Source organism: Hippoglossus hippoglossus, chromosome 9 (genome assembly GCF_009819705.1).
Source record: "Hippoglossus hippoglossus isolate fHipHip1 chromosome 9, fHipHip1.pri, whole genome shotgun sequence".
In the NCBI taxonomy this organism is placed as follows: Eukaryota; Metazoa; Chordata; class Actinopteri; order Pleuronectiformes; family Pleuronectidae; genus Hippoglossus; species Hippoglossus hippoglossus.
In genome coordinates, this window is record NC_047159.1 from 9,668,627 (window position 1) to 9,681,943 (window position 13,317).

Consider the following 13,317-nt stretch of genomic DNA (forward strand, 5'->3'; position numbering starts at 1 on the left):
TTTCCTACAAATATATACCTTGAGGAACCTCTGGAGTCAGTTTGATTGTTCATTATAAATGGAATAATGATAAACTGTCCAATGACAAAAACGATTTCATGATTAATTGGTAATTCATCAAAGCTCATAAAACATTTTTGTTCCACTCTGAGCATTGATAGCTACTGGGTAATAATCAAATAAGTACACTTTGCCATCTTTTCCTTTGTTAAACATTCAATATTTAATGGGATTGCCATTTAAGGTAACTAAATAAGCTGGATTGCTTATCACGAAATAATGAAAATTTAAGTCCAATTTCATCACTAATTAAGCTATGGAATAATATTTGCCTTTGCCTAAGAGCAATAACAGCCACAGGACAAGGAAGTAATAGGTACAACTCTTTATCTTCCTCTTCTCAAATTTCAAAACATGAACATTTAATAGGATGCCCTCTTAAAGACTCCATCAGTAAATGTTTTACCGGAGGAAGTCTTCTAATTGGAAATTTAACTTGACTGAATGGGGATTACAGAGGCAGGAGGTCGACAAAATATTTGTGATGCTGCACACTTCCCACTGGAGTTTGAATTTATCAATTCAGATTCTCATTCTTATCCAAATATAGTTGAAATTATTATTTGTTAAGGAAAGGGGAATCATTTCAGTAGAAGCTTATTTTTTCCACTGTTTTTCTTAAGATTTAGGCAGAAAGTGGTAATTTGTCATTAATCATGTCTTTTACAACTATATTTGATTAAAACTGGCAAAATAAAGAATAATGTAATGGTAAAAGGGATTTGAATGTTTACTGTCCTACATTTGATTTTGTCACCCCAACATCAAAAGCTAAAATCTTTCATTTAGTCAAGAAAGTATATCAAACTTTCTTTTAACACACCCACCTTTCTATATTGCTGTCTAAGGAGTTTTTAGTTGGCGCTGCAGCCTCTCATAATATACAAAACACAATATCTATACTTTTTATAAATTTAAAATTAGCACGATCACCTATACTTCTAAACTGTTCTAACTGTGAACCTAATGTTTATTTCACTATCATATCCCACCATCACCATCACTAATCGCAGAAAAATAAAAACCACACACACTGAAACCAACTCATTAGCGTAATAGCCTGGAACCAAAATCTCATCAGTTACACATCCTGAACAAATGCTATAAATGACTTAAGTGAGCATTCTGTTCAAATAAATCGAAACTGCATTTAACAATAAACAGAGAACACAAAATGGGACATTTAAAAAGTGGGCGAGCACGTGGGCTGCTGCAGAACAGCTGTGACTGAATTCAACATATTACGTCATGCGTCTGATTGTCAAGATGTGGCGCTACAGAGTGAGAGCAGCTTCTTGGGCACAGAACTCCATATGCTGTCTTATAAGGTCAATGGAAAAGAAAATAGGAAACAGAGGAAACTGAGAAAATTGTAAATGATTTGCAGTCTGAAAACACTCCAATGCATAATATCACATCTGGGCAATATCACCATTCAATTATAAGGTTTAGCAACCCCCCTCATCATATCCCAGTTTTTCCTACATGATTGTGTTGAATAGGGCACCTTTGTCTATTATTTTTTCCCCATTTCTCTCATCAGTTATTGGCAACTACTCACAACAAAAGCAGCCCAATACCACATGTGTGTGTTGTGTGTAGTAAAAGAAAAAGGAATACACTCAAGTGGGTGTGTGCTAACGCAGCACAACAGACGGAGCACATTAGTGCTCGGTGGAGAAAGTCTTTGATCCCTTTTCTTGTTTGATGGTGCTGACCTTGTAGATGAAGCACAAGAATCTAATGATACATTATGTACCGGTGCCCAAACACAGCGTCAGTTAACCCAGTCTGCCTGGAACACTCGGATCAAAGTGAGGGACAAATCAGAAGATGATGAGGCAATCTCTGACTGAAATGATAGATGAAGAGGAGAAGAACACAGAGCTGTGCAGGACACCTTCATATGAACCCAACACCAATGCTTAGAGGTGGACCATTTAGATTTCCTGCTGTCTAGGTTTGTCTCATCTGCATAAATGAGACCAGACATACCACATCCTGCTGGAGTAATTATTAATTAAAGGTGTGGAAATATATCTCCAAGCAGAACATGGGTTTGATTGGATGTTGATGTACTGAACACAAACTGTAGAGCTGACAAATACAAAAAAAACCACTGTTATTTTCAACTATAAACCAGTATTATCCCCTAAATGTCAAGTCCATTGGCAATTAGTGTGATCAATATGATGTCATCATAATAACGAGAAAAAAAGGGCAGTCTTTACTGGTCCATTCTCACAAATGTAAACGATGACATAGGCAAGACTCTAAGGTCTGTTTCATCAGATACAAGCCAAGTAAATCAGAACGCTGGCTGAACAAAGAGTGTTTGTGCCTCTCATAAAAAGCTGCTGCTGCTGGTAACATTAGAGACCCTTCACATGCTACTGCAGAGACAGACATGAAAGAGATGGACTCCTCTCGAGTGGTAGGAAATCTAACACTAGTTCTTTCTCATATGCCAGATTCAGAGCACAACCAATTTATCTGGTGGCTGATAACGAATTGACAGATATGTGCTTTTAACAGACATGTCAGTATCTGCGCTTGCTGATATAAAAACTTTTATATCACAGAATAAACATTTCAGGACATATGTGCATTTATGTTGACATTTAATGTTAAAATGTTTTCATTCAAATTCAGTACATTTAGTTGTATGTGTAAGTTTATGATTAAACTGTAGAATGTCAAGCCTATATCACATTTCTTTGTCATTAGGGTTTAATAACATCTTAGAGATGATTTTTATTTATATAAAAACATAAATATATACATACATAGGCCGATTTTTCTTTTATAGGGTTAATGTGTTAATAATACAAGTTTTTTCTCCCTAATATCGGTGTCAGCATCGGCAACCAATTGGTCGGACTCTCTTCTTCATGGCTGCATAGCTGTGACTACCAATTCATGCAGACCCCCCTACAGTCCACTACTACCTTACTCCTCCGTTTGTTGTTTAATATGCCAGGACAGGAGGGATCTAGTAGAATTTGAGGGTGTCATTATTCTTTAAGTACAGAGCAGCCCACATTTTAGTTTAGCTTCAATATTGTCAAGCATAATTCACTGGCAATTTATCAACAAATACAGCAAATGTCCGATTTTATTGACCGGCTGATTATTTTCTTAATTAAATAATATTTAGTGTGACACTTCTGTTCCATCTTAAATTTGAGCTGAACTTGTCCAATAGATAAATGAACCGAGTCTGAGTCAATTACAAGCAGTTGTAAATCAATTCTATTTGAACAGAACATGTATAGAATGATTGAATAAAGATTCAAAAGAAATCCAGCTGTCTTAAGGGGCCGAGACACCAACCATTTACCACAATGGACCTGATTCAGATCCAGCCTGGCTCCTTTGCTGTCATCTCTAATATCACTGAATAGCAAAACCACTTTGTTTCTTACAGATTCAGCAAAAGAGCGTCACAGTTTATTTTTAATGTCTGACAACAGATTACATAAACATGCATTAAGATGTGTTGGCAACTTTTAAGAGCTTTACCCTGGAAACATCCATCCTATTCATGAGTCTATGAAAAAAAGAACAATGCTTCCTGCAGCGCTGGGAGCTGTGGCAGAGTCTCTGTCCTTTTAAAAGCAAATTACTGTCACAGTGCCTCATGAGAGTCAGACAAGGTCAGAACCACAAACAGGACACACAAGGCCAAGAGAATCCTCCCATACAACATAACAATACTGTATGAGAGGAAAACATTGGAATGAGGGATGTGAATACCAGTGATAGTGCTTATTTCTCCGATTTCGCCCTGTATTCAATCTATTCATCCTTCATGCAGGAATGCAGGTGTCCCAAAGGGAGCAGCAAATAAAATTCAACGAGGCAACACAGCAACGTCAAACAAATATCCCCTACAGGCAGAGGAACTGTGATGAGACTGCTTGATTAGCAGAGGTTCACAAGTACAATGTGAGAGAGTATGATAAGGACAGATGAAGGGGAAAAGGGAGAAAAGGGACATGTCGGGTGGGTGCTGAGGGCGTGTAAGGTATTCAATTATGGACAACTTGTGTTTACATAGGCAGAGAGTTTAGTTTTGTGAGTGAATTAAACATTTTTGGATTCACTGAGTTGTTTTATTAACATTTTCATTGCTGTATATACGTCAGCAGGATTACAAAACAAACTTCTGAAGCAATTTCCACAGGGGAGGGGCAGGGCATGACTCAAGGAACAGCCGATTCAATTTTGGAGCTGATTCAGGAATTTTGGGGAGATGGGACAATGCCCTTGGCAGAGGTATGCACTCCCCGTGCGCCATTCTAGTTTAACAAATGTGACCAAGACAGGTACTAAGCCGGACTTTTCAAAGTCAAAGAACAAAATCCTCAGTACTCGGGTGATTAAAAACGATGTACTGGCATTCCTCAACTACCCTTTAAAAATAGTGTAATACCTTCTTCCCTATCGGCCGACATTGAAATTAAAACAGGAAGAGCAACGAAAGTGCACAGACAGTTCATTCACACACATAAAAGATAAGACTAAACAATGACAAATCTAAACATACAAATAAATTACAAAATACAGAAAAGTCACGGGTTGTTTACTCCCACGGGTCACAGGACACCACAGGAGCAGCATCTGGATCAGGGACATCAGTATGGATATACCACAACTATATGGATATATCTGCAGTAAGCCAACACTGGCAACTACATTGAACAGCCTCTGTATCGAGTATGACACATCTCACTTTAATATTTAGTGAATTACAGCCTGTAAGTGAGTAAGCACTCGTGTACTTAATTATTCACTTGCACTGCAGAGAAAGAGAAGGCAAGTATAGCAGGACTCGTGACCATCTACACACACCTGCCTTGGGAAGGAGCTGGACAGACTCCAGTCCCTGTCAGGGAGCGTTTCAGGTGCTGACCAGTGCTGTGTATAGAGGTGAGTCCACCTGCTGTACACTTCTTTAGCATTGCTTCACCTCCTCCATCACCTCAAGCCCTGTCATCTACGGACATGTGACTTTACCCATCTCAAGTTGCAGTTTTCGCAGCGAGGCTTCCTGCCTTCACCTGCTGCCTGACCGGCAATGCAACGGACCCCTACAGCTCACCCTGCAGATGGTGGACACACACGCCAGATCCTGATGAAAGCTGACTAAACAAAGTTGAGTGCCACCGAGTGCAAGTGCACCTAAAACATAATTAGCAATGTGGATGAGGCTGCTTTAAATGCTTTTATCCCATACGATGCATTGGCAGTCCACTGTCTGAGTAAATGATTCAAAGTGAGGCATTGATGCATGAAGCGTTTTTTTTATGAAAATGGTCTCTCTCGCTCTTTCCCACTGACATAAACATACATTCTTTGATGCACATGAACGCTTTTACACAAATATTCACACACCTGCCAAGGACAGCCGCCAGAAGGAAGCCAAACTGGAGTCAATAAATGTCACAGGTCTCCTTCCTCATTAACTTTCTCCTCTAACTCAAAACCGTCTCACGTGGGCACGCCATCCACTCGTGCACGTGGATTCATGCACGTACCCACACCCACTGAGAAGCAGAGAGAGGTGCGACCTTAAGTCTCCTCTTCTCTATTCCCTGGAGCAAGAAGTTGGGGTCTGGGCTGAGGTGATAAGTACAGTGGGATACTGCCCAGCAAACATACACAAACACACACAAACACACAACACACACACACACACACACACAACACATACAGTCACACAAAGTCACACTAGGTAATAAATACAGCTGCATTTCTTCATTCAAACCCAAATGATATCTAATTTGTTAATTTTGCTGAGGCACTCATTTGGAGGAGACGACACAGCGAGAGACGCCAACGTCATAATAAAACAACATTTCTTACAATGTTAAAGAGTGTTTACAATATCAGAGCTTCAACAGACACTGTGCAGCAAAGGAATGCATGCACCTATATACATTCATACTGTTGAAATGGTATGCATCCCACACCTAGACGCCATTTATGGATGCTTGACAATATCTATGCTTACATAAAGTGACTCGCAGCATGCATCTATGACACACGCATGCCAGCAGCTGTGCTTATGTGATTAGATGGCGCTCGAACTGAAAAGCTGCAGCAGCTAAGAGGTACATATGAATTATTCCCTGACTAAGGAGTGCATTGAATGACCACATTTCACAGTTTGCGTGTACATTTCTCTGGCCACTAAATCATGGGACTTGTTTTTGTGAGTATTTTCCTCTTTTTTTTTCTCGCATTTTTATAAGAGACGGTATGGCATAAAGAGAATCACGGGGGGGGGCAAAGATTATTTGTGTCATCAAAGAATAAGGAGAGAGAGAGAACTCAGTAATATGAAAAGAGAACATTATATTACTCCTTTTCAAAAAATATCTAAAATGACAACAGGACAAGATGAAAAAGAAAATATTTTGGTCGGAAAAATAATAAAACGGAACTGTGTGCGTACAAATGTGTGCGTCTGACTCACCAGTTTCTTCCTCTTGTCCTGTTCGGTTGGTGGCTCCTCATCGTCACTTAGCTTGGGCTCCTCGAAATGACTCATCAACATGCAGCTGCAAACAATAATATTCAACTCAATATTAATAAGTGCACATAAACCAGCACAGTAGGAGACAATTTCAGGACAAGTTCAGCAGCACACGCGAAGGCACGGAAAAAAGACAAAAGGCTGAACCCTCTGGCTCTTCTGTGCACGGCACCGACTGCTGTTCATATTGGTTGATAATATGCATGCAGAGAGAATTACAAGAGAAATCATTTCTTACTTTATGCTCATTGTGAGTGGAAGTGAGGAAGGGGGGAATCTTCAATTTCATATTACCTGGCTTTCACGTGTCAGCTTTTGATAATTTATGATCAGAAATTCAATCAGTTAATAATTTACACACAGATCTCACAGAGCCATGTAGCACATTTTTTCCTCCTTGTTTAAACATCTGTCAGACAAGTTCGCTGTTAGTTCTCTCGGCTCTCATGTTTTCTGCCACAGCAGGGAAAACTCTGTGATACGCTACCTGATCCAAACCTGTTTCTTAGAATTAAAGTTTCTATCCAGCTAAAATGGAACAGCGAAACAGTTCGCTTGGGAAATGTTATCTTTGGCTTGATTAAGTTCAAATGGTCAGAATTTTTTTTCCCCGTCACACCAGGTTAGTTAATAATGTATCCGAAATCACTCTTTTTTTACCTCTATTAAACTAGATCACAATCTTACCTGACGTTAATCAATTTCATTGACCTATCTCTGATATGCTCAAGAGATATTTTTAATAGAATAAACTGTTTCCTATAAAATAGATGTGTTGCTGTTTAGTTTTGCAGAAATATGACTATTAGGAGAACAGAAAACAGACAGACATAGCAACTACACTAAAAATAATTAGGCAGTTAGCAGCTGAAGAGCCAGATATTTTCAGGAGTTGGGAAATTTGGAATATTGGAAGAGGCCAGAAACTCGACTCCAAATGAATGATAACGATGCTCCCTAACTGCTTGATCAATAAATAAGCAATGGTTGTCCACAAAGTTATGGCTTTGAACTTAAAAGGTCAATTTTAAAAAGTCAATTTTATGATCAGAGCTTGTTTCTATTGTCCCCAAGGGCCCCAAAACAGATGGTGCAGATTTAAACTAACTATTGTGACAATGTCATAAACACGGTGGTAAGACTGAGTCACATTTTAGGCTTTGCCAAAAAAAACAAAGATCAACATACGGCCGTTTTGTCTTTCCCCTTTAAAAATGTTCTGTGCTGCAACTGAAACTCCCATTTACCAGTCATTTAGATTTAGTAATCAAATATTAAATATTGTCCTTGGAGAGTTCAGTACAATAGAAAGGAATACAATTTTGACACTGTACTTTCACGCTGCACTTAATTTCCAAATGTCATACTGTTTCCCTTTCATTCTTATTCCACACCATACTAGAACAATGCAGAACCACTTACGAGAATGGAGGAATAAAAGGAAAGTCAGTTCTAATTTTAAACATTGCTTAATTTTTTAAACACAGGCAGGAGGATTGCATTACTCACTGGTACCCGTCTGTTTGTTGCCTTAACAAATAGTAAATCCACAGACATGTTTTGGCTCCGTATGAAGCTCAGCAGGGAACCAAAACAATTCAACACGTCTCCTGCAAATAAAGAAACACTTACACTAACCTTTCTACACAAATTTGCCATTCATTTCACACTGGCACGTCTTAGCAGGGCGCTAAGTGTTTTCGACAGCAGGGAAAAGGAGAGTCTGCACGCAGGTTAACATCTTCTGAGAAATGGGTTCGATGCTACCGGGACAGAGAGTGGGAGGGCAGAGTGATGGGGCAGAGTAAGTGTCGAAGGGCGGCTGTGTTAGTGTCTCCTTCCATAGTGAGACGGTGTTTTCTGGGCCATTTCACAGGCCATTATTTATCTGAGGAAATGTGTCCGGGGCCACACCTCCACTCAGCCTCTCCTCCACTGTCATTTTTCAAAAGTGAGAGCTTCTTTCTACAAAGTTTTATCGTTGTTGATAAATTCAAGCTTTCAAAACGAATATTTCAACTGTTTTCATACGTCATGTGGGAGATTTGTCCAAATTACAAACTTACAAAGTAATTTATGCATTTTATGTCCTTGTAGCTTTGGCCTCCTGCATACTTACTCTTTGTAGGTGCTTGTTTCGGTATCTTCTGTCATGACATCATGCAGCGCCTCGACGGAGATGTTGATGATGCCACAGAACTTGTCCTGGATCACACTGATAAAACACACACAGGCGACATAGACTCATTAGCAATGACAGTATAATTCACCAGCTGTGAGTTTGAATGAGACAGAATGAGAGGTGGGTGTTTGTCCGACGGAGCAAACGGTCATACGGAGCAACATGACAACAGCGTGCAACGGTGCAGGTTTAATCCTGATTAAGTGGCTGTCAAAGAAACAGAAGGCCACCCAGAGGAAAGAGTATCCGTGGCATCAATCAACTGACATCACTGGACATCTCTGCGTCACCGTTTCACCTTTGGCTTTTGGAATTAACAACCACTTTCTATCCCTTCACTTAGCCTTAACCTTTTACTGCAGTGAAGCTCAAACAGAAAGGAAGGGTAATCAAAAAAGCACAAACAATAATGTGGGTAAAAGTGCACTGAAAACATTTCTCAGTTTTTATGATCTTACAAAAAAAACACGCTGCTTTTGCAATAATCAATCACATAGGACAGAGGGATTTTCCTGCTGTAACGGTAGTTTTATTGTCTCGAAGCAAATATTTAAAAATAACTGAGGCGTATTGTCTTTAAACGAAGCCTGGTGGGTTGAAACTTGTTTCCCCACAGCCACTATGGTGATTATTTTCAGATACTATAGAGCTCCTCTGGCTGCTTGAACCTGAGATCTTTAAAATATGCCCGCTCACAACACCCACCAGCCGGATGTGACATGAGCCGCAGTCATTGATAAATTATTTGAGTCATTCTTCAAGCACTGAGAAAGAAGTGGGGGTTTCCCATGACAGTAGGGATAAAGAGTGGGCAGGGAAAAAGCACAAAGTGTGAGTATGTGTGCGTTTTAGGCACTGAAGCATCAAAGCTTGTCGGTTCAGGTACATGGTGAGATAGACCCCGGGCAGTTCACTGAGCATGAAGTCTGGCAAAAGGAATGGAAGATCAGTGCCTGGCAGACACATATGCAGCCAGTAAATATAGATATTTCTCATAAGGAGAATATTTTCCATTTAAACTGGTTAAGTATGTACTCATCAAGACTGAAATAAGATCCTCTCACATATAACATGAACTCTGGACATTTTCCTGAAATTATCCGAAGGGACTGTAAGTGAAACGCAAATGTCGATGTTATGTGAGTGCTCACATGTGAGAACACAGCAGGAAAATGTCCGGAACATTCACAGCGAAGGAGTGGGTGTGTTGATGACGTCTCAAACCCCGACGGATGCATGATTGAAAAGAACAAATAGAATAGAAATATCTCAGGATGTAAAAGATGTGTAATACACGTGAAAAACACTGAAGAAGATGTACATTTAAAAAAAAACATTCAAGACATCCAAGAGCTTTTGAGTCAAGGGCCGACAGCGGAGTTAATGTGCCATTAGCAAAAACACGATTTCCACTGTGAAATTGAATACGTCCTCCTGCCTGCTCTATTCATCCCAATGTTCTGGACATTTTCCCGTTTTTGTAAACACGTCTGACCTGGACAATCCAGCACAGAGGAACGGAGGCTAACAAATAATACAGGCGTTTATTTGAGTAACGGCAACAATCAAGTTTAAAGACAAAAAAAAAATGTAACCTGCCAAAACCAGCTGGAGTCACGACACTGAAGCAGAGAGGATCAGATGTGCAACTGCTAAGTAGAAATGTAAATGATAGCCAGTTATTTAGAATTTGCTCCTATTTCAGAAAACAAGTCACAGGATACTTCTAATAAACAAGGTTTGATGGCAACAGCGACACACGAGGGAATCTATTGTGGCAGCAGCTAACCAGGTTCATGTATTAAGAAACTCGCGTTGATGTCGGCGCTTTGACACTGACAGCCTCAGAAAGTACAGACTCTGGAGGGGGGGGGTGAGAAATCCTGAAGGAGCCATTTGCAGCTGTCAATAACATTCCTATATCAAGTGCTGAGTGCCGTGTGGAATTTCTCGACGGAACTACGTCTGCTTCTACAGCTGTGCCGCTCTGCACACATTCACCTTATTAGATTCACTCCTTCGGAATCTTACTGGACTCGCCTCTGAATTCAATCCAGTCCCTTACGTAAGGTTGAGAAGCCCATAAAGTTCTAGTGCTGAGCATGACCGGTAAAATATTATCATCTTCCAATGTATTATAGACATGTTGAGAAATTGCAGCACAGTTAAACATGTGGCGTTCTGGGCATTTGCATGTATTGAGTGGAGTAGTTTAAAATTATTTATTAATTATTTTCATAACACTATTTCAAATTGAGGCCTGTAGGCCCACAGCGAGTTGTTTTCAGATGAATAAGAACTGCGTACTAGTATATCTGAGCTCCAGCATGAATGAGAGGAGGCAAATAAATACTTCAGGCGTTTTTTGATTGTCTGAAACACAAAGAATGAAAAACTGAGGCAGGTACATTTTTAATAGTTGTTCATCGGGAACATTTCACATTTGGGAAAGGAGTGTAAAATTCAAGTTAAACATGTGGTGTTCTGGGCATTTGCATGTATTGAGGGGAGTATTTAGAATTTATTTCAATTTATTATTATAACACTATTTCAAATTGAGGCCTGTGAGCCCCATAGCATGTTGTTTTCAACACTGTGTTCTGGGACCTGTGCCGGCTTCATTACACAGACATGAATAAGAACTGCGTACTAGTATATCTGAGCTCCAGCATCAAGGAGAGGAGGCAAATAAATACTTCAGGCTTTTTAGATTGACTGAAACATAAAGAATGAAATACCGAGGCAGGTACATTTTTAATAGTTGTTCATCGGGAACATTTCACATTTAGGAGAGGCGTGTAAATTCATCACCGACTGTCTAATAAAAGTCTCAAACTAGCAGCCGTAGCAACAACTGGATGCTGCCAACATTTTTAAAGATGACTTATTACCCGTTAAAACATGTCTGTCAATTCAATTTCTGTCCAGCCCTAACATCTCTACAGTGATTATTTTCTAATCCCTGACTTGTGCCGCTGCTTCATGCTTGTCAGTCAAATCAGTGTCGTGTAAAAAAAAAACGTATCTGAAAGCTGACGGGTTAAATAGAAAGACACACTAGTCACAGCAATAGTCTCTGTGTCGTCCTGCCTGCAAAGATAAAAGGCAGCTGCAGGGACGCATGAAACATCGACCAGGGACGGGGCGACATTTTCTGTGAGAACTTCTGACCCACAGTATTCTTTTTTTCCACCCAGCATTAAATTTATCATCAAGCAGTATCCAGATTTTTTTCTGTGTTCAGTGGCATTTACAGATTCGCGGTCTCTGGCAAAATCTTTTCAACTTAAAGAAGTAGTAGTGATACACTGCTGTTATAATTCCTCATGATTTAATGTTCTTAAACCAATGGTTGTTAGCCTCCACCAACCTGTCCAGGTGCAGTTGACATCTATGTCTACTCATATACGTAGTAGAAACTTTACTAGGTATTAAGTGTTTCAAAAGTTGTTTGTTTCCAAAGAATAACTTATTGTGAAATATGCTGTTTTTATTACAAGGACTGTTTTTGCAGAGGACTGACAGAGAGCAATGTCACACGACAATCATGTGAAGCTGCAAACTCGGCTTCACACACATCTTCAACCTGACAGCAAAACATATTTAATGCCCCACAATTTCGAGGTGGGAATTTTCTCCAGAGCTATGGTGTTAAAATGTGGGTTTGTTTTTGCACATTGTGGTGTCACAGTGACCTTTTGGACTTTCGAAGAAATCCCCCCAAGGAATTCCAGTCACATCGCATTCACAAGACCAAAAAATACGATGTGAGGTGACAGTCGCCTTGACCTTTGACCCCCAGATTATGACCAGTTCATCCTTGAAAACAAGTAAACGTCTGTGTCACATATTTTGGTCTCCCCGTAAGGCAAAAAAGACCTTTGACCATCAGATTGAAATCACTTGATCCTTGAGTGTCAGTGATGCAATATAAGCCAAATATAATGAAATACCCCCGTTGTAGGGACTTCCTGTCTTGTGATCACGATCAAAACACATTTGTGCTTAATTTGAAGGGATTTCTTCTGAGCTTTCCTCAGATGTTGCCGTCAGTGTCTTTGACCTTTGATGAGCAAAATCTCATGAGTTCCTCCTTGAGTCCAAGTGAACGTTTGTATTAATTCCCCTGAAGCCGTTCAGACATATTGCATTCATGAGGATAGGGATGGACATGACGCCTCTGGACCCTGTTTCCAGCATGAAGGTATAAAAAGGCAGCGATATTCCAGCTGAGCTTGTACATTGAATACTGTTGAGCTTCAGTGATTTTAGATAAGTGGAAGAAGATGGGGTTAAAAAGTTCTTCAATTTGGTTTCAAGTGTTTCATTATTAAATTCAAGCCACGGGGTTTTAAATTCAAATCAAAGCTACTAATTAAGGTGAGAAATACTTTTATGACAGCACTGAGGATTGACCCTTACGGACAAACAATTAGGAATTCAAAACCAGATTTCCAAAAGTATATGTGTGAATAAAAGCAATAATTAAAAATCAATAGTTTACATTATCTCAAAAGGGAGAAGTTTGATTTAG

At 39.7% G+C, this 13,317-nt stretch overlaps 1 protein-coding gene across 2 annotated transcripts in view; it reads right to left on the reverse strand.

Moving 5' to 3' along the window:
* ipo11 (importin 11) overlaps positions 1-13,317 on the reverse strand; it is a 104,733-nt gene that overhangs the window by 16,288 nt on the left and 75,128 nt on the right. For both annotated transcript variants that reach the window (XM_034595999.1, XM_034595998.1), the window contains 2 exons: positions 8,721-8,816; positions 6,542-6,626 (listed from right to left, as the gene is read on the reverse strand). In XM_034595999.1, coding sequence (XP_034451890.1) covers positions 6,542-6,626; positions 8,721-8,816 — 181 coding nt within the window. The remainder of the gene's footprint in view (positions 1-6,541; positions 6,627-8,720; positions 8,817-13,317) is intronic.